At 47.2% G+C, this 20,466-nt stretch overlaps 1 protein-coding gene across 2 annotated transcripts in view; it reads left to right on the forward strand.

Moving 5' to 3' along the window:
• The window catches only part of LOC106596458 (guanine nucleotide-binding protein G(olf) subunit alpha), a 145,203-nt gene that overhangs the window by 75,509 nt on the left and 49,228 nt on the right, over positions 1-20,466 (forward strand). For both annotated transcript variants that reach the window (XM_045714411.2, XM_045714412.2), the window contains exon 5: positions 2,742-2,839. In XM_045714411.2, coding sequence (XP_045570367.1) covers positions 2,742-2,839 — 98 coding nt within the window. The remainder of the gene's footprint in view (positions 1-2,741; positions 2,840-20,466) is intronic.

Below are 20,466 nucleotides of genomic sequence, written 5' to 3' on the forward strand. Positions count from 1 at the left end.
GGGAGGGGAGACTGGGGTTGGAGGTACGGTACTGTAGGGAGGGGAGGCTGGGGTTGGAGGTACTGTAGGGAGGGGAGACTGGGGTTGGAGGTACGGTACTGTAGGGAGGGGAGACTGGGGTTCGAGGTACTGTAGGGAGGGGAGACTGGGGTTGGAGGTACTGTAGGGAGGGGAGGCTGGGGTTGGAGGTACTGTAGGGAGGGGAGACTGGGGTTGGAGGTACTGTAGGGAGGGGAGACTGGGGTTGGAGGTACTGTAGGGAGGGGAGGCTGGGGTTGGAGGTACTGTAGGGAGGGGAGGCTGGGGTTGGAGGTACGGTAGGGAGGGGAGGCTGGGGCTGGAGGTACTGTAGGGAGGGGAGGCTGGGGTTGGAGGTACTGTAGGGAGGGGAGGCTGGGGTTGGAGGTACTGTAGGGAGGGGAGACTGGGGTTGGAGGTACTGTAGGGAGGGGAGACTGGGGTTGGAGGTACTGTAGGGAGGGGAGGCTGGGGTTGGAGGTACTGTAGGGAGGGGAGACTGGGGTTGGAGGTACTGTAGGGAGGGGAGGCTGGGGTTGGAGGTACTGTAGGGAGGGGAGACTGGGGTTGGAGGTACTGTAGGGAGGGGAGACTGGGGTTGGAGGTACTGTAGGGAGGGGAGACTGGGGTTGGAGGTACTGTAGGGAGGGGAGGCTGGGGTTGGAGGTACGGTACTGTAGGGAGGGGAGGCTGGGGTTGGAGGTACTGTAGGGAGGGGAGACTGGGGTTGGAGGTACGGTACTGTAGGGAGGGGAGGCTGGGGTTGGAGGTACTGTAGGGAGGGGAGGCTGGGGTTGGAGGTACTGTAGGGAGGGGAGGCTGGGGTTGGAGGTACGGTACTGTAGGGAGGGGAGGCTGGGGTTGGAGGTACGGTACTGTTGGGAGGGGAGGCTGGGGTTGGAGGTACGGTACTGTTGGGAGGGGAGGCTGGGGTTGGAGGTACTGTAGGGAGGGGAGACTGGGGTTGGAGGTACTGTAGGGAGGGGAGACTGGGGTTGGAGGTACTGTAGGGAGGGGAGACTGGGGTTGGAGGTACTGTAGGGAGGGGAGGCTGGGGTTGGAGGTACTGTAGGGAGGGGAGACTGGGGTTGGAGGTACTGTAGGGAGGGGAGGCTGGGGTTGGAGGTACTGTAGGGAGGGGAGGCTGGGGTCGGAGGTACTGTAGGGAGGGGAGACTGGGGTTGGAGGTACGGTACTGTAGGGAGGGGAGGCTGGGGTTGGAGGTACTGTAGGGAGGGGAGCTGGGGTTGGAGGTACTGTAGGGAGGGGAGGGCTGGGGTTGGAGGTACTGTAGGGAGGGGAGGCTGGGGTCGGAGGTACTGTAGGGAGGGGAGACTGGGGTCGGAGGTACTGTAGGGAGGGGAGGCTGGGGTTGGAGGTACTGTAGGGAGGGGAGGCTGGGGTTGGAGGTACTGTAGGGAGGGGAGACTGGGGTTGGAGGTACGGTACTGTAGGGAGGGGAGGCTGGGGTTGGAGGTACTGTAGGGAGGGGAGGCTGGGGTTGGAGGTACTGTAGGGAGGGGAGGCTGGGGTTGGAGGTACTGTAGGGAGGGGAGGCTGGGGTTGGAGGTACTGTAGGGAGGGGAGGCTGGGGTTGGAGGTACTGTAGGGAGGGGAGACTGGGGTTGGAGGTACTGTAGGGAGGGGAGGCTGGGGTTGGAGGTACTGTAGGGAGGGGAGACTGGGGTTGGAGGTACTGTACTGTAGAGGATGTGTATTTTTTTTGTCAATAAAAAAGCAAGTGCCATTTTAAGATTAACTTATTGAAACCTTAGTATCCACTGGTTATAGTATAGCGTGGCATAACCTTGTTCTGTGTTAATTTAGCAGACAAGAGGCTGTTATTTCCTGAACACATTTTATAGAAGGGGGGAAAAAAACGTAATGTCATATCACAGAATAAAACGGAACGGAATATTTTCCCAAATGTAGCTACAGTATCTATAGATTATGGTCCCGTGTAGCTCAGTTGGTAGAGCATGGTGTTTGCAACACCATGTTTGTGGGTTTGATTCCCACGGGGGACCAGTACGGGGGAAAAAAATTGTATGAAATGTATGCATTCACTACTGTAAGTCGCTCTGGATAAGAGCATCTGCTAAATGACTAAATGTAAGAAGGTTCAACAGTATGAATATGTAGTATTCAAATTGGGGTGAAATCAAGAATTAAGACTACAGTTTGTATTACTGTACCATAAAATAAATGTTATTCAGAAAGAATTAGAGAAATATAATTTTATTGAATAAATGTGTGTATTGGTTCTCGTAATGTTGATAGGAGAGATGAAAGTGTAATTAATTTAAGGTTATTTGTTATTGTGAAAATCTAAATGTAGCGATTTAAAATAAAACATTTGTTGTTGAATGTTGTCATTATATTTGGGGTGGAGTTGCTGGAATTTCGGATGGTAAAAATGGGATCCCCGCTGAAAAGGTTTGAATGCCACTGGTGGTATAAATGAATGCCAGTCGCTGTCTACACAGTGGTGGACTTCATACAGGTTGTGAAGTTTGAATGGCTCTGTTTAAATAAGCTTGTAGTCACTAAACGTGTGTGTGTGTGTGTGTGTGTGTGTGTGTGTGTGTGTGTGTGTGTGTGTGTGTGTGTGTGTGTGTGTGGGGGGGGGGTTTGCCCTTCATAAACACCTGTAGTTTATACAACGTCCTTGATTGATTTGTGATGTCTGGTCATCTCCTCCTTCCTTCTCTCTCTCTGTCCAGGAGTTCTTTGATCACGCCAAGAAGCTGTGGGATGACGAGGGAGTGAAGGCGTGTTTCGAGAGATCCAACGAGTACCAGCTCATCGACTGTGCACAATAGTAAGTTCTGTCTCCAGCACAAAGCATTGTTGGTTCGATTGGTTGTGGGAGGAGCTCCTCACAGTGAAATGCTGAATACAACAGGTGTAGTAGACCTCACAGTGAAATGCTGAATACAACAGGTGTAGTAGACCTCATAGTGAAATGCTGAATACAACAGGTGTAGTAGACCTTACAGTGAAATGCTGAATACAACAGGTGTAGTAGACCTCACAGTGAAATGCTGAATACAACAGGTGTAGTAGACCTTACAGTGAAATGCTGAATACAACAGGTGTAGTAGACCTTACAGTGAAATGCTGAATACAACAGGTGTAGTAGACCTCACAGTGAAATGCTGAATACAACAGGTGTAGTAGACCTTACAGTGAAATGCTGAATACAACAGGTGTAGTAGACCTCACAGTGAAATGCTGAATACAACAGGTGTAGTAGACCTCACAGTGAAATGCTGAATACAACAGGTGTAGTAGACCTCACAGTGAAATGCTGAATACAACAGGTGTAGTAGACCTCACAGTGAAATGCTGAATACAACAGGTGTAGTAGACCTCACAGTGAAATGCTGAATACAACAGGTGTAGTAGACCTTACAGTGAAATGCTGAATACAACAGGTGTAGTAGACCTTACAGTGAAATGCTGAATACAACAGGTGTAGTAGACCTCACAGTGAAATGCTGAATACAACAGGTGTAGTAGACCTCACAGTGAAATGCTGAATACAACAGGTGTAGTAGACCTTACAGTGAAATGCTGAATACAACAGGTGTAGTAGACCTCACAGTGAAATGCTGAATACAACAGGTGTAGTAGACCTCACAGTGAAATGCTGAATACAACAGGTGTAGTAGACCTCACAGTGAAATGCTGAATACAACAGGTGTAGTAGACCTCACAGTGAAATGCTGAATACAACAGGTGTAGTAGACCTCACAGTGAAATGCTGAATACAACAGGTGTAGTAGACCTCACAGTGAAATGCTGAATACAACAGGTGTAGTAGACCTTACAGTGAAATGCTGAATACAACAGGTGTAGTAGACCTTACAGTGAAATGCTGAATACAACAGGTGTAGTAGACCTCACAGTGAAATGCTGAATACAACAGGTGTAGTAGACCTTACAGTGAAATGCTGAATACAACAGGTGTAGTAGACCTCACAGTGAAATGCTGAATACAACAGGTGTAGTAGACCTCACAGTGAAATGCTGAATACAACAGGTGTAGTAGACCTCACAGTGAAATGCTGAATACAACAGGTGTAGTAGACCTCACAGTGAAATGCTGAATACAACAGGTGTAGTAGACCTCACAGTGAAATGCTGAATACAACAGGTGTAGTAGACCTCACAGTGAAATGCTGAATACAACAGGTGTAGTAGACCTCACAGTGAAATGCTGAATACAACAGGTGTAGTAGACCTTACAGTGAAATGCTGAATACAACAGGTGTAGTAGACCTTACAGTGAAATGCTGAATACAACAGGTGTAGTAGACCTCACAGTGAAATGCTGAATACAACAGGTGTAGTAGACCTTACAGTGAAATGCTGAATACAACAGGTGTAGTAGACCTCACAGTGAAATGCTGAATACAACAGGTGTAGTAGACCTCACAGTGAAATGCTGAATACAACAGGTGTAGTAGACCTTACAGTGAAATGCTGAATACAACAGGTGTAGTAGACCTCACAGTGAAATGCTGAATACAACAGGTGTAGTAGACCTCACAGTGAAATGCTGAATACAACAGGTGTAGTAGACCTTACAGTGAAATGCTGAATACAACAGGTGTAGTAGACCTTACAGTGAAATGCTGAATACAACAGGTGTAGTAGACCTTACAGTGAAATGCTGAATACAACAGGTGTAGTAGACCTCACAGTGAAATGCTGAATACAACAGGTGTAGTAGACCTCACAGTGAAATGCTGAATACAACAGGTGTAGTAGACCTTACAGTGAAATGCTGAATACAACAGGTGTAGTAGACCTTACAGTGAAATGCTGAATACAACAGGTGTAGTAGACCTCACAGTGAAATGCTGAATACAACAGGTGTAGTAGACCTCACAGTGAAATGCTGAATACAACAGGTGTAGTAGACCTCACAGTGAAATGCTGAATACAACAGGTGTAGTAGACCTCACAGTGAAATGCTGAATACAACAGGTGTAGTAGACCTTACAGTGAAATGCTGAATACAACAGGTGTAGTAGACCTCACAGTGAAATGCTGAATACAACAGGTGTAGTAGACCTTACAGTGAAATGCTGAATACAACAGGTGTAGTAGACCTCACAGTGAAATGCTGAATACAACAGGTGTAGTAGACCTTACAGTGAAATGCTGAATACAACAGGTGTAGTAGACCTCACAGTGAAATGCTGAATACAACAGGTGTAGGTAGACCTCACAGTGAAATGCTGAATACAACAGGTGTAGTAGACCTTACAGTGAAATGCTGAATACAACAGGTGTAGTAGACCTTACAGTGAAATGCTGAATACAACAGGTGTAGTAGACCTCACAGTGAAATGCTGAATACAACAGGTGTAGTAGACCTCACAGTGAAATGCTGAATACAACAGGTGTAGTAGACCTCACAGTGAAATGCTGAATACAACAGGTGTAGTAGACCTTACAGTGAAATGCTGAATACAACAGGTGTAGTAGACCTTACAGTGAAATGCTGAATACAACAGGTGTAGACGACCTCACAGTGAAATGCTGAATACAACAGGTGTAGTACGACCTCACAGTGAAATGCTGAATACAACAGGTGTAGTACGACCTCACAGTGAAATGCTGAATACAACAGGTGTAGTACGACCTCACAGTGAAATGCTGAATACAACAGGTGTAGTACGACCTCACAGTGAAATGCTGAATACAACAGGTGTAGTACGACCTTACAGTGAAATGCTGAATACAACAGGTGTAGTAGACCTCACAGTGAAATGCTGAATACAACAGGTGTAGTAGACCTCACAGTGAAATGCTGAATACAACAGGTGTAGTAGACCTCACAGTGAAATGCTGAATACAACAGGTGTAGTAGACCTCACAGTGAAATGCTGAATACAACAGGTGTAGTAGACCTCACAGTGAAATGCTGAATACAACAGGTGTAGTAGACCTCACAGTGAAATGCTGAATACAACAGGTGTAGTAGACCTTACAGTGAAATGCTGAATACAACAGGTGTAGTAGACCTTACAGTGAAATGCTGAATACAACAGGTGTAGTAGACCTCACAGTGAAATGCTGAATACAACAGGTGTAGTAGACCTCACAGTGAAATGCTGAATACAACAGGTGTAGTAGACCTTAAAGTGAAATGCTGAATACAACAGGTGTAGTAGACCTTACAGTGAAATGCTGAATACAACAGGTGTAGTAGACCTCACAGTGAAATGCTGAATACAACAGGTGTAGTAGACCTTACAGTGAAATGCTGAATACAACAGGTGTAGTAGACCTCACAGTGAAATGCTGAATACAACAGGTGTAGTAGACCTCACAGTGAAATGCTGAATACAACAGGTGTAGTAGACCTCACAGTGAAATGCTGAATACAACAGGTGTAGTAGACCTCACAGTGAAATGCTGAATACAACAGGTGTAGTAGACCTCACAGTGAAATGCTGAATACAACAGGTGTAGTAGACCTCACAGTGAAATGCTGAATACAACAGGTGTAGTAGACCTCACAGTGAAATGCTGAATACAACAGGTGTAGTAGACCTTACAGTGAAATGCTGAATACAACAGGTGTAGTAGACCTTACAGTGAAATGCTGAATACAACAGGTGTAGTAGACCTCACAGTGAAATGCTGAATACAACAGGTGTAGTAGACCTTACAGTGAAATGCTGACTACAACAGGTGTAGTAGACCTCACAGTGAAATGCTGAATACAACAGGTGTAGTAGACCTCACAGTGAAATGCTGAATACAACAGGTGTATTAGACCTTACAGTGAAATGCTGACTACAACAGGTGTAGTAGACCTCACAGTGAAATGCTGAATACAACAGGTGTAGTAGACCTCACAGTGAAATGCTGAATACAACAGGTGTAGTAGACCTCACAGTGAAATGCTGAATACAACAGGTGTAGTAGACCTCACAGTGAAATGCTGAATACAACAGGTGTAGTAGACCTCACAGTGAAATGCTGAATACAACAGGTGTAGTAGACCTCACAGTGAAATGCTGAATACAACAGGTGTAGTAGACCTTACAGTGAAATGCTGAATACAACAGGTGTAGTAGACCTTACAGTGAAATGCTGAATACAACAGGTGTAGTAGACCTCACAGTGAAATGCTGAATACAACAGGTGTAGTAGACCTCACAGTGAAACGCTGAATACAACAGGTGTAGGTAGACCTCACAGTGAAACGCTGAATACAACAGGTGTAGTAGACCTTACAGTGAAACGCTGAATACAACAGGTGTAGTAGACCTCACAGTGAAACGCTGAATACAACAGGTGTAGTAGACCTCACAGTGAAACGCTGAATACAACAGGTGTAGTAGACCTCACAGTGAAATGCTGAATACAACAGGTGTAGTAGACCTCACAGTGAAATGCTGAATACAACAGGTGTAGTAGACCTCACAGTGAAACGCTGAATACAACAGGTGTAGTAGACCTCACAGTGAAACGCTGAATACAACAGGTGTAGTAGACCTTACAAGCACCTTAACCAACAACGCAGTTTAGAAAAAGTATGGATAAGAAAAAGCAATAACAGTAACAAGTCATTAAAGTGCAGCAGTAATATAACAGCAGTGAGTGGCTGTGCCACCCAGAACAGCCAGAAGAGGACTTGGCCACCCCTCATAGCCTGGGTCCTCTCTAGGTTTCTTCCTAGGTTCTTGGCCTTTCTAGGGAGTTTTTCCTAGCCACCGTGCTTCTACACCTGCATTGCTTGCTGTTTGGGGTTTTAGGCTGGGGGTTTCTGTACAGCACTTTGAGATATCAGCTGATGTAAGAAGGGCTTTATAAATACATTTGATTTGGGTACCGGTACAGAAACAATGTGCAGGGTCACCGGTTAGTTGAGGTAGTATGTACATGTAGGTAGAGTTAGTAAAGTGACTATGCATAGATGACAACAGAGAGTAGCAGTGGTGTGGAGAGGGGGGGGGGGGGGGGGCAATGCAAATAGTCTGGGTAGCCATTTGATTCATTGTTCAGCAGTCTTATGGCTTGGGGGGTAGAAGCTGTTAAGAAGCCTTTTGGTCCTAGACTTGGCGCTCCGGTACCGCTTGCCGTGCGGTAGCAGAGAGAACAGTCTATGACTAGAGTGGCTGGAGTCTGACAATTTTTAGGGCCTTCCTCTGACACAGCCTGCTATGGAGGTCCTGCTATGGAGGTCCTGCTATGGAGGTCCTGCTATGGAGGTCCTGCTATGGAGGTACACAATCCATGTCCCTCCCAATGGTCTCGAGGTTTAACAATCCTTCTTTAACTTGTCTCCTCCCCTTCATCTACACTGATTTGAAGTGGATTCAACAATTGACCTCAATAGGGGATCATATCTTTCAGCTGGATTCCCCTGATCAGTCTGCCATGGAAAGAGCAGGTGTTCTTAATGTTTCGTAAACTCAGTGTATATTTAGTAAATAAAAAAAAAAGCAAGTGCCATTTTAAGATTGAATTTATTTAAACCGTAATATCAACTGGTTATATTATAACGTGGCATAGCCTTGTTTTGTACATTTATCAGACAAGTCTCTAATTTCCTGAGCCCTTATCATGGTCAAGATACCAACAAATAAATAAAAACATGATGTAATATCACAGAATAAAATGGAACAGAATATTTCTTCTAAATGAATAAAGTTGCCTGTGTGAAATTCAAAGAGTTGATCCTTTGAAACTGGTCTCTTTTCATGGTTACAACCCGAAATATATATATTTATTTTCTTCTTCGAATAAACAGACAATCAATTTAGATTATTCTGCTCTGTTCCTTGAACTTTTCTAAATGGAGGAACAATTCCACATTGAACGGGGATGAATTATGCCCAGGGTGTCGAATTGGTGAGTAGGCCTAGGATTAAAGATTCGGATGAAAATACACTATTTTTCAAACTGTTTTTGCATATTTTTTCGTGTGGAACCTGTCTATGTTAAAGGGGGGGGTTATAACCTAGTGTAACAGTATAGCTTCCGTCCCTCTCCTCGCCCCTACCTGGGCTTGAACCAGAGACCTTCTGCACACATCGAGAACAGCCACCCCACGAAGCATCGTTACCCATCGCTCCACAAAAGCCGCGGCCCTTGCAGAGCAAAGGGGAAACAACTACTTCAAGGTCTCAGAGCGAGTGACGTCACCGATTTGAAACGCTTTTAGCGCGCACCACCGCTAACTAGCTAGCCATTTCACATCGGTTACACTAGGCTAACCAATTCTATATGGCACTAGTAGTTTGCAAAGTAGCATAAGCGGAAAATAGACAGGACAGTTATTCCAAAATTGCAGCTCGTTGTTAGAACACACGGTTTCCTACTTTTGATCAATCAGTCCATTTGGAATTAGTAATAAAACTGTTGTCATTTGTCAAGGAATGTAGCTTAGATATGTTTGTATCTGTGTTTTCTGTAGTCCTGACGGGAGCTTGTGTATCTGTCAGTTAGATATGTTTTTATCTGTGTTTTCTGTAGTCCTGACGGGAGCTTGTGTATCCCGTCAGATATGTTTTTATCTGTGTTTTCTGTAGTCCTGACGGGAGCTTGTGTGGGCAGTCAGTACATATGTGTGGCGGGAGTGAGTGAGAAAGGGAACTGTGTGTGTTTTAGCTTCTATCTTGTTGTGTCCCACATGTACAAATGAGACACTAGAGTTAAAGCAAATGAACATGGTCTTGAAGACAACAGCAGTTGCCTGTTCAGGCAGCCACAAATCACATTCCACCTAATAGTGTTGCAGTATTTGAATGTGATCTCTGGTTCGTTCTCATTCCATCCCAGGCTTAAACCCAGGCAGGTGTGCAAACACCATATATATATATATATATATATATATATATATATATATATATATATATATATATATCTATATCTATATATATATATATATATATATAATGTACATATTGTACGAACACGTACGCACGCACACGCGTGTTTTCCCATTTGACTGGGTTTGACCTTGGGTCTCCTGTGTGCCACAAGACAATCTTAGCAGGGGCTGGGGATGGGGCTAGAGTAGGGGATGGGATGGGGTGTAGTGGTAGGGCTGTGTCTGGTGATGGTGTAGTGGTAGGGCTGTGTCTGGTGATATCTCTGGGGATGGTGTAGTGGTAGGGCTGTGTCTGGTGATGGTGTAGTGGTAGGGCTGTGTCTGGTGATGGTGTAGTGGTAGGGCTGTGTCTGGTGATATCTCTGGGGATGGTGTAGTGGTAGGGCTGTGTCTGGTGATGGTGTAGTGGTAGGGCTGTGTCTGGTGATATCTCTGGGGATGGTGTAGTGGTAGGGCTGTGTCTGGGGATGGTGTAGTGGTAGGGCTGTGTCTGGTGATGGTGTAGTGGTAGGGCTGTGTCTGGTGATACCTCTGGTGATGGTGTAGTGGTAGGGCTGTGTCTGGTGATGGTGTAGTGGTAGGGCTGTGTCTGGTGATATCTCTGGTGATGGGGTGGTGTGGTCACGGGACTCCGTCAGCCGCCTGGGGCAGAGAAGCTTAAGAATGGTGCCTATTGTCAGACAGGCAGGCAGTCCCTCTCCCTGTTCCCTTCTCTAGCCCATTCCCTGTTTTCCTAGCCTGTACTCTCTTCTCCTAGCTAGCCTGTTCTCCTAGCTAGCCTGTTCTCCTAGCTAGCCTGCTCTCCTAGCTAGCCTGTTCTCTCTTCTCTTAGCTAGCCTGTACTCTCTTCTCTTAGCTAGCCTGTACTCTCTTCTCTTAGCTAGCCTGTTCTCTCTTCTCATAGCTAGCCTGTTCTCTCTTCTCTTAGCTAGCCTGTTCTCTCTTCTCTTAGCTAGCCTGTTCTCTCTTCTCTTAGCTAGCCTGTTCTCTCTTCTCTTAGCTAGCCTGTTCTCTCTTCTCTTAGCTAGCCTGTTCTCTCTTCTCTTAGCTAGCCTGTTCTCTCTTCTCTTAGCTAGCCTGTTCTCTCTTCTCTTAGCTAGCCTGTTCTCTCTTCTCTTAGCTAGCCTGTACGCTCTTCTCTTAGCTAGCCTGTACTCTCTTCTCTTAGCTAGCCTGTACTCTCTTCTCTTAGCTAGCCTGTACTCTCTTCTCTTAGCTAGCCTGTACTCTCTTCTCTTAGCTAGCCTGTACTCTCTTGTAGCTAGCCTGTACTCTCTTCTAGCTAGCCTGTTCTCTCTTCTAGCTAGCCTGTTCTCTCTTCTAGCTAGCCTGTTCTCTCTCCTAGCTAGCCTGTTCTCTCTCCTAGCTAGCCTGTTCTCTTAGCTAGCCTGTTCTCCCTTCTCTTAGCCAGCCTGTTCTCTCTTCTCTTAGCCAGCCTGTTCCCCTAGCTAGCCTGTTCCCCTAGCTAGCCTGTTCCCCTAGCTAGCCTGTTCCCCTAGCTAGCCTGTTCCCCTAGCTTGCCTGTTCTCTTAGCTAGCCTGTTCTCTCTTCTCCTAGCTAGCCTGTTCTCTCTTCTCCTAGCTGGCCTGTTCTCTCTTCTCCTAGCTAGCCTGTTCTCTCTTCTCCTAGCTAGCCTGTTCTCTCTTCTCCTAGCTGGCCTGTTCTCTCTTCTCCTAGCTAGCCTGTTCTCTCTTCTCATAGCTAGCCTGTTCTCTCTTCTCCTAGCTGGCCTGTTCTCTCTTCTCCTAGCTGGCCTGTTCTCTCTTCTCTTAGCTAGCCTGTTCTCTCTTCTCTTAGCTAGCCTGTTCTCTCTTCTCTTAGCTGGCCTGTTCTCTCTTCTCCTAGCTGGCCTGTTCTCTCTTCTCTTAGCTAGCCTGTTCTCTCTTCTCTTAGCTAGCCTGTATTGTTTTCCTAGCCAGGTGGTATTCAAAGTCAGGGTCACTACCCCAAAACATTAGGAACACCTTCCTGATATTGATTTGCAAAACTCTTTTGTCCTCAGAACAGCCTCAATTTGTCGGGCATGGACTCTACAACGTGTCGAAAGCGTTCCACGTTGATGCTTTCCCATGTTGACTCCAATTATTCCCACTGTTGGTCAAGTTGGCTGGATGTCTTTTTGGGTGGTGGACCATTCTTAACACACACAGGAAACTGTTGAGCGTGAAAAACCCAGCAGCTTTGCAGATCTTGACACCCTCAAACCGGTGCTCCTGGCACCTACTACCATAGCCTGTTCAAAGGCACTTAAACCTTTTGTCTTGCCCCATTCACCCTCTGAATGGCACACATACACAATCCATGTCTCAATTGTCTCAAGGCTTAAAAATCCTTCTTTAACCAATTTCCTTCCCTTCATCTGTACTGATTTGATGCGGATTTAACAAGTGACATCAATAAGGGATCATAGCTTTCACTTGGTTAGTCTGTCATGGAACGAACAGGTGCTCCTAATGTTTTGGGTGTGTTTATTTAACTAGGCAAGTCAGTTAGGAACAAATTCTTATTTACAATGACGGCCTACCCCGGACGACGCTGGGCCAATTATGCGCCGCCCTATGGGACTCCCAATCACGGCTGGATCCAGCCTCTGCTGTATGGAGACATTATAACACTACACCGTGATCCAGGCTCTGGATGTATGGACACATTACAACACTACACCGTGATCCAGCCTCTGGATGTATGGACACATTACAACACTACACCGTGATCCAGCCTCTGCTGTATGGACACATTACAACACTACACCGTGATCCAGCCTCTGGATGTATGGAGACATTACAACACTACACCGTGATCCAGCCTCTGCTGTATGGACACATTACAACACTACACCGTGATCCAGCCTCTGGCTGTATGGACACATTACAACACTACACCGTGATCCAGCCTCTGGCTGTATGGACACATTACAACACTACACCGTGATCCAGCCTCTGGATGTATGGACACATTACAACACTACACCGTGATCCAGCCTCTGGATGTATGGACACATTACAACACTACACCGTGATCCAGCCTCTGCTGTATGGACACATTACAACACTACACCGTGATCCAGCCTCTGGATGTATGGACACATTACAACACTACACCGTGATCCAGCCTCTGGATGTATGGAGACATTACAACACTACACCGTGATCCAGCCTCTGGATGTATGGAGACATTACAACACTACACCGTGATCCAGCCTCTGGATGTATGGAGACATTACAACACTACACCGTGATCCAGCCTCTGGATGTATGGAGACATTACAACACTACACCGTGATCCAGCCTCTGGATGTATGGACTCATTGATACACCGTGATCCATTGGCAGCTAAATGAATAAAGTGGCACTGATTTTGAAGCTAAAGAAATGAGCTCATAGCCTATAGGTCTACTGCTGCATTGACCTGTCACTTCCATTGCTCTTTCACACTGAGGATTGGTGATTATCGAGGGGGAGATTTGTTGGAAAGATTTTTTTTCAAATGGTTTACTGTGAGGAACTGTATCGTTTTAAAATATGATCATTCTCAATGGATTCGTGTTCCTTCAACATGATCAGACAGAAACCAGGCAGACACATGCTCATATGGAGCACTTTAAACAAAAGACAATAAAAAAAATAAAATTGACATCTCGTAAATAATGGTTATGAAATAAACAAAAACCTGTTTCTCCTGTGTAGCAGGTCGTGAACTCTGCAAACAATTTTTCTGCTCCGAGAATGAGAACGATGAATGACTCTTAAGTAATACATGCATTAACCCGAAATTCATGTTACCAAATGATGTGGATTAACGGACATTTACTACTGGTGACAAATGTAATGGGGAATAAATCAGAGGGCGAACAATTCACACAATGAAACCATGGATGCACAAGAATTGGCGTGAGACAGCTGAGTCGTTCTGGAGAGAGAAGACTGGTCTATATCTTCACCACACACCCCTGCCCTGCTGAGTCGTTCTGGAGAGAGAAGACTGGTCTATTTCTTCACCACACACCCCTGCCCTGCTGAGTCGTTCTGGAGAGAGAGAGACTGGTCTATATCTTCACCATACACCCCTGCCCTGCTGAGTCGTTCTGGAGAGAGAAGACTGGTCTATATCTTCACCACACACCCCTGCCCTGCTGAGTCGTTCTGGAGAGAGAGAAGACTGGTCTATATCTTCACCACACACCCCTGCCCTGCTGAGTCGTTCTGGAGAGAGAGAAGACTGGTCTATATCTTCACCACACACCCCTGCCCTGCTGAGTCGTTCTGGAGAGAGAGAGACTGGTCTATTTCTTCACCACACACCCCTGCCCTGCTGAGTCGTTCTGGAGAGAGAGAAGTCTGGTCTATATCTTCACCACACACCCCTGCCCTGCTGAGTCGTTCTGGAGAGAGAAGACTGGTCTATTTCTTCACCACACACTCCTGCCCTGCTGAGTCGTTTTGGAGAGAAGACTGGTCTATATCTTCACCACACACCCCTGCCCTGCTGAGTCGTTCTGGAGAGAGAGAGACTGGTCTATATCTTCACCATACACCCCTGCCCTGCTGAGTCGTTCTGGAGAGAGAGAGACTGGTCTATATCTTCACCACACACCCCTGCCCTGCTGAGTCGTTCTGGAGAGAGAGAGACTGGTCTATATCTTCACCACACACCCCTGCCCTGCTGAGTCGTTCTGGAGAGAGAGAAGACTGGTCTATTTCTTCACCACACACCCCTGCCCTGCTGAGTCGTTCTGGAGAGAGAAGACTGGTCTATTTCTTCACCACACACCCCTGCCCTGCTGAGTCATTCTGGAGAGAGAAGACTGGTCTATATCTTCACCACACACCCCTGCCCTGCTGAGTCGTTCTGGAGAGAGAGAAGACTGGTCTATTTCTTCACCACACACCCCTGCCCTGCTGAGTCATTCTGGAGAGAGAAGACTGGTCTATTTCTTCACCACACACCCCTGCCCTGCTGAGTCGTTCTGGAGAGAGAAGACTGGTCTATTTCTTCACCACACACCCCTGCCCTGCTGAGTCGTTCTGGAGAGAGAAGACTGGTCTATTTCTTCACCACACACCCCTGCCCTGCTGAGTCGTTCTGGAGAGAGAAGACTGGTCTATATCTTCACCACACACCCCTGCCCTGCTGAGTCATTCTGGAGAGAGAAGACTGGTCTATATCTTCACCCCTCCCTTTCTTCTTGTCTCAACATTTTAAATGATATTCAAGACACATTATCTTCACATGAGGTGTTTTTCACTGACAGCCGTAACTCAATAAGCAATAAACGCTACCCGAGCAATTATTATTATTATTATTATTATTAGTCTAATATTTTAGATTCTAATGATCCTCGATTCCTCTGTGGCTAAGTCATGCTTTCTGGTGAAGTATTTTAAATGGTTTTATTTATTTCTCTATAGCCAGGAGTAATTATATTATGTTATTTCTCTATAGCCAGGAGTAATTATATTATGTTATTTCTCTATAGACAGGAGTAATTATATTATTTGCCACATTTATTTTCATTTACTTCCCTTTTTTAATTGAATCTTTATTTAACTAGGCAATTCAGTTTAAGAACAAATTCTTATTTACAATGACGGCCTACCAAAAGGCAAAAGGCCCTCCTGCGGGGACAGGGGCTGGGATTAAAAATAGGAAAAATAAATAAAATTGAACCCACGCTATGCCGTTTCTCTCCTTTTCTATTGATTTTCATATCAACTTTCTTTTGTTGTCCGGAAGTCAAAGGCACAATCTTAGTCACACTGGCAACCTATTGTAGTTGTTACATGTTTAGAATTCCCGCCATTTTGACGAGTGTTTTTTGAAAATTTAGTTCGATTGTTTGTTCCATTACATGAGTTGCATGTAAATGTGATTTCTGTCATTCTGAGCACCGCGGGTGGGATGTTCCTCTCTATACCAGACCCAGTGGATGTTCCTCTCTATACCAGACCCAGTGGATGTTCCTCTCTATACCAGACCCAGTGGGTGTTCTTCTCTATACCAGACCCAGTGGATGTTCTTCTCTATACCAGACCCAGTGGGTGTTCCTCTCTATACCAGACCCAGTGGATGTTCTTCTCTATACCAGACCCAGTGGATGTTCTTCTCTATACCAGACCCAGTGGATGTTCTTCTCTATACCAGACCCAGTGGATGTTCCTCTCTATACCAGACCCAGTGGATGTTCCTCTCTATACCAGACCCAGTGGATGTTCCTCTCTATACCAGACCCAGTGGATGTTCCTCTCTATACCAGACCCAGTGGATGTTCCTCTCTATACCAGACCCAGTGGATGTTCTTCTCTATACCAGACCCAGTGGATGTTCTTCTCTATACCAGACCCAGTGGATGTTCTTCTCTATACCAGACCCAGTGGATGTTCCTCTCTATACCAGACCCAGTGGATGTTCTTCTCTATACCAGACCCAGTGGATGTTCTTCTCTATACCAGACCCAGTGGATGTTCTTCTCTATACCAGACCCAGTGGATGTTCTTCTCTATACCAGACCCAGTGGATGTTCTTCTCTATACCAGACCCAGTGGATGTTCCTCTCTATACCAGACCCAGTGGATGTTCCTCTCTATACCAGACCCAGTGGATGTTCCTCTCTATACCAGACCCAGTGGATGTTCCTCTCTATACCAGACCCAGTGGATGTTCCTCTCTATACCAGACCCAGTGGATGTTCTTCTCTATACCAGACCCAGTGGATGTTCCTCTCTATACCAGACCCAGTGGATGTTCCTCTCTATACCAGACCCAGTGGATGTTCTTCTCTATACCAGACCCAGTGGATGTTCTTCTCTATACCAGACCCAGTGGATGTTCCTCTCTATACCAGACCCAGTGGATGTTCTTCTCTATACCAGACCCAGTGGATGTTCCTCTCTATACCAGACCCAGTGGATGTTCTTCTCTATACCAGACCCAGTGGATGTTCCTCTCTATACCAGACCCAGTGGATGTTCCTCTCTATACCAGACCCAGTGGATGTTCTTCTCTATACCAGACCCAGTGGATGTTCTTCTCTATACCAGACCCAGTGGATGTTCTTCTCTATACCAGACCCAGTGGATGTTCCTCTCTATACCAGACCCAGTGGATGTTCCTCTCTATACCAGACCCAGTGGATGTTCCTCTCTATACCAGACCCAGTGGATGTTCCTCTCTATACCAGACCCAGTGGATGTTCCTCTCTATACCAGACCCAGTGGATGTTCCTCTCTATACCAGACCCAGTGGATGTTCTTCTCTATACCAGACCCAGTGGATGTTCCTCTCTATACCAGACCCAGTGGATGTTCCTCTCTATACCAGACCCAGTGGATGTTCCTCTCTATACCAGACCCAGTGGATGTTCCTCTCTATACCAGACCCAGTGGATGTTCTTCTCTATACCAGACCCAGTGGATGTTCCTCTCTATACCAGACCCAGTGGATGTTCCTCTCTATACCAGACCCAGTGGATGTTCCTCTCTATACCAGACCCAGTGGATGTTCCTCTCTATACCAGACCCAGTGGATGTTCTTCTCTATACCAGACCCAGTGGATGTTCCTCTCTATACCAGACCCAGTGGATGTTCCTCTCTATACCAGACCCAGTGGATGTTCTTCTCTATACCAGACCCAGTGGATGTTCTTCTCTATACCAGACCCAGTGGATGTTCTTCTCTATACCAGACCCAGTGGATGTTCTTCTCTATACCAGACCCAGTGGATGTTCCTCTCTATACCAGACCCAGTGGATGTTCCTCTCTATACCAGACCCAGTGGATGTTCTTCTCTATACCAGACCCAGTGGATGTTCTTCTCTATACCAGACCCAGTGGATGTTCTTCTCTATACCAGACCCAGTGGATGTTCTTCTCTATACCAGACCCAGTGGATGTTCCTCTCTATACCAGACCCAGTGGATGTTCCTCTCTATACCAGACCCAGTGGATGTTCCTCTCTATACCAGACCCAGTGGATGTTCCTCTCTATACCAGACCCAGTGGATGTTCCTCTCTATACCAGACCCAGTGGATGTTCCTCTCTATACCAGACCCAGTGGATGTTCTTCTCTATACCAGACCCAGTGGATGTTCCTCTCTATACCAGACCCAGTGGATGTTCCTCTCTATACCAGACCCAGTGGATGTTCCTCTCTATACCAGACCCAGTGGATGTTCTTCTCTATACCAGACTCTTGTCAAAAGTTGCTTTTGAAGAAAGACCATGTGATGTTGGCGTAATTCATTTTTTACATTTTTACATTTTAGTCATTTAGCAGACGCTCTTATCCAGAGCGACTTACAGTAGTGAATGCATACATTTCATACAATTTCATACATTTTTTTTCTGTGCTGGCCCCCCGTGGGAATCGAACCCACAACCCTGGTGTTGCAAACACCATGCTCTACCAACTGAGCTACAGGGAATTCCTTTGATGAAATTGTAGATTCATTAATGAATGTCATTGTCAGACAAAACTTCAAAGAGGTGGAATTTGTGTATTAATCTGTGTATTAATCTATCTCATGTATTGGAGGGTTAGAATCATGTCAGAACACACAGACAGATGGAGACACAGAATGGGGAGAGAGGGTGATGAATGAAACACACAGATGCCCCCAGCCCTGTGTATTGTGATAGCAGCAGTTGTGGGGGAGGTAGCGAGTGAAGGGGGGAGAGGGGGATGGAGCGGGAGAGATAGCGGGGGAGGTAGCGAGGAGGAGCGGGGGAGATGGCGAGAGAGGAGGAGCGGGGAGAGGGGGCAGGTAGCGAGGTAGCGAGAGAGCGAGGGGGAGAGGGGGCAGGTAGCGAGAGAGAGGGGGTGAGGTGGAGAGAGGGGAGGTAGCGAGAGAGAGGGGGTGAGGTGGAGAGGGGGCAGGTAGCGAGAGAGAGGGGGTGAGGTGGAGAGGGGGCAGGTAGCGAGAGAGAGGGGGTGAGGTGGAGAGGGGCAGGTAGCAAGAGAGAGGGGGGTGAGGGGGCAGGTAGCAAGAGAGAGGGGGGTGAGGTGGAGAGAGGAGAGGTAGCGAGTGAGGGGGAGGTTTAATCAGAGAGAAAGGGAGGTTGAATCAGGGGGAGAGAGGTTGAAAGAGCTGTAAACATGGAGGGAGTGAGGGCGAGGGAGGGAAAGGTAACGAGCGGGAGGTAGAGAGGGGAGAGCGGTAGGGAGAGGGAGAGGTAGCACTATTGGTTAGTAAGCATTTCACTCTAAGGTCTACTACAACTGTTGTATTCAGCGCACGTGACAAATAAACTTTGATTTGAGGGAGAGGGAGCGAGGGGGAGGTTGAAACAGAGAGGGGGTAGGAAGAGACGTAGAGAGAGAGAGGGGGTAAGGGGAGAGGGAAGGAGGGGGAGGTTGAAACAGCGAGGGGGGAGGAAGAGAGACGTAGACATGGAGGTAGAGAGAGAGAGGGTAAGGGGAGACGGAAGGAGGGGGAGGTTGAAACAGCGAGGGGGGAGGAAGAGACGTAGAGAGAGGGGGTAAGGGGAGAGGGAAGGAGGGGGAGGTTGAAACAGAGAGGGGGGAGGAAGAGAGACGTAGACATGGAGGTAGAGAGAGAGGGGGTAAGGGGGGAGGTTGAAACAGCGAGGGGGGAGGAAGAGAGACGTAGACATGGAGGTAGAGAGAGAGGGGGTAAGGGGAGAGGGAGCGAGGGGGAGGTTGAAACGTAGAGAGAGAGAGGGGGTAAGGGGAGAGGGAAGGAGGGGGAGGTTGAAACAGAGAGGGGGGAGGAAGAGAGACGTAGACATAGAGGTAGAGAGAGAGGGGGTAAGGGGAGAGGGGAGGGGGAGGTTGAAACAGCGAGGGGGAGGAAGAGAGACGTAGACATGGAGGTAGAGAGAGAGGGGGTAAGGGGAGAGGAAGAGGGGGAGGTTGAAACAGCGAGGGGGGAGGAAGAGAGACGTAGACATGGAGGTAGAGAGAGAGGGGGTAAGGGGAGACGGAAGGAGGGGGAGGTTGAAACAGAGAGGGGGGAGGAAGAGAGACGTAGACATGGAGGTAGAGAGAGAGGGGGTAAGGGGGGAGGTTGAAACAGCGAGGGGGGAGGAAGAGAGACGTAGACATGGAGGTAGAGAGAGAGGGGGTAAGGGGAGAGGGAGCGAGGGGGAGGTTGAAACGTAGAGAGAGAGAGAGGGGGTAAGGGGAGAGGGAAGGAGGGGGAGGTTGAAACAGAGAGGGGGGAGGAAGAGAGACGTAGACATAGAGGTAGAGAGAGAGGGGGTAAGGGGAGAGGGAAGAAGGGGGAGGTTGAAACAGCGAGGGGGGAGGAAGAGAGACGTAGACATGGAGGTAGAGAGAGAGGGGGTAAGGGGAGACGGAAGGAGGGGGAGGTTGAAACAGCGAGGGGGGAGGAAGAGAGACGTAGACATGGAGGTAGAGAGAGAGGGGGTAAGGGGAGAGGGAAGAAGGGGGAGGTTGAAACAGCGAGGGGGGAGGAAGAGAGACGTAGACATGGAGGTAGAGAGAGGGGGTAAGGGGAGAGGGAAGGAGGGGGAGGTTGAAACGTAGAGAGAGAGAGGGGGTAAGGGGAGAGGGAGCGAGGGGGAGGTTGAAACGTAGAGAGAGAGAGGGGGTAAGGGGAGAGGGAAG

Source organism: Salmo salar, chromosome 03 (genome assembly GCF_965601325.2).
Source record: "Salmo salar chromosome 03, fSalSal1, whole genome shotgun sequence".
Classification (NCBI taxonomy): domain Eukaryota; kingdom Metazoa; phylum Chordata; class Actinopteri; order Salmoniformes; family Salmonidae; genus Salmo; species Salmo salar.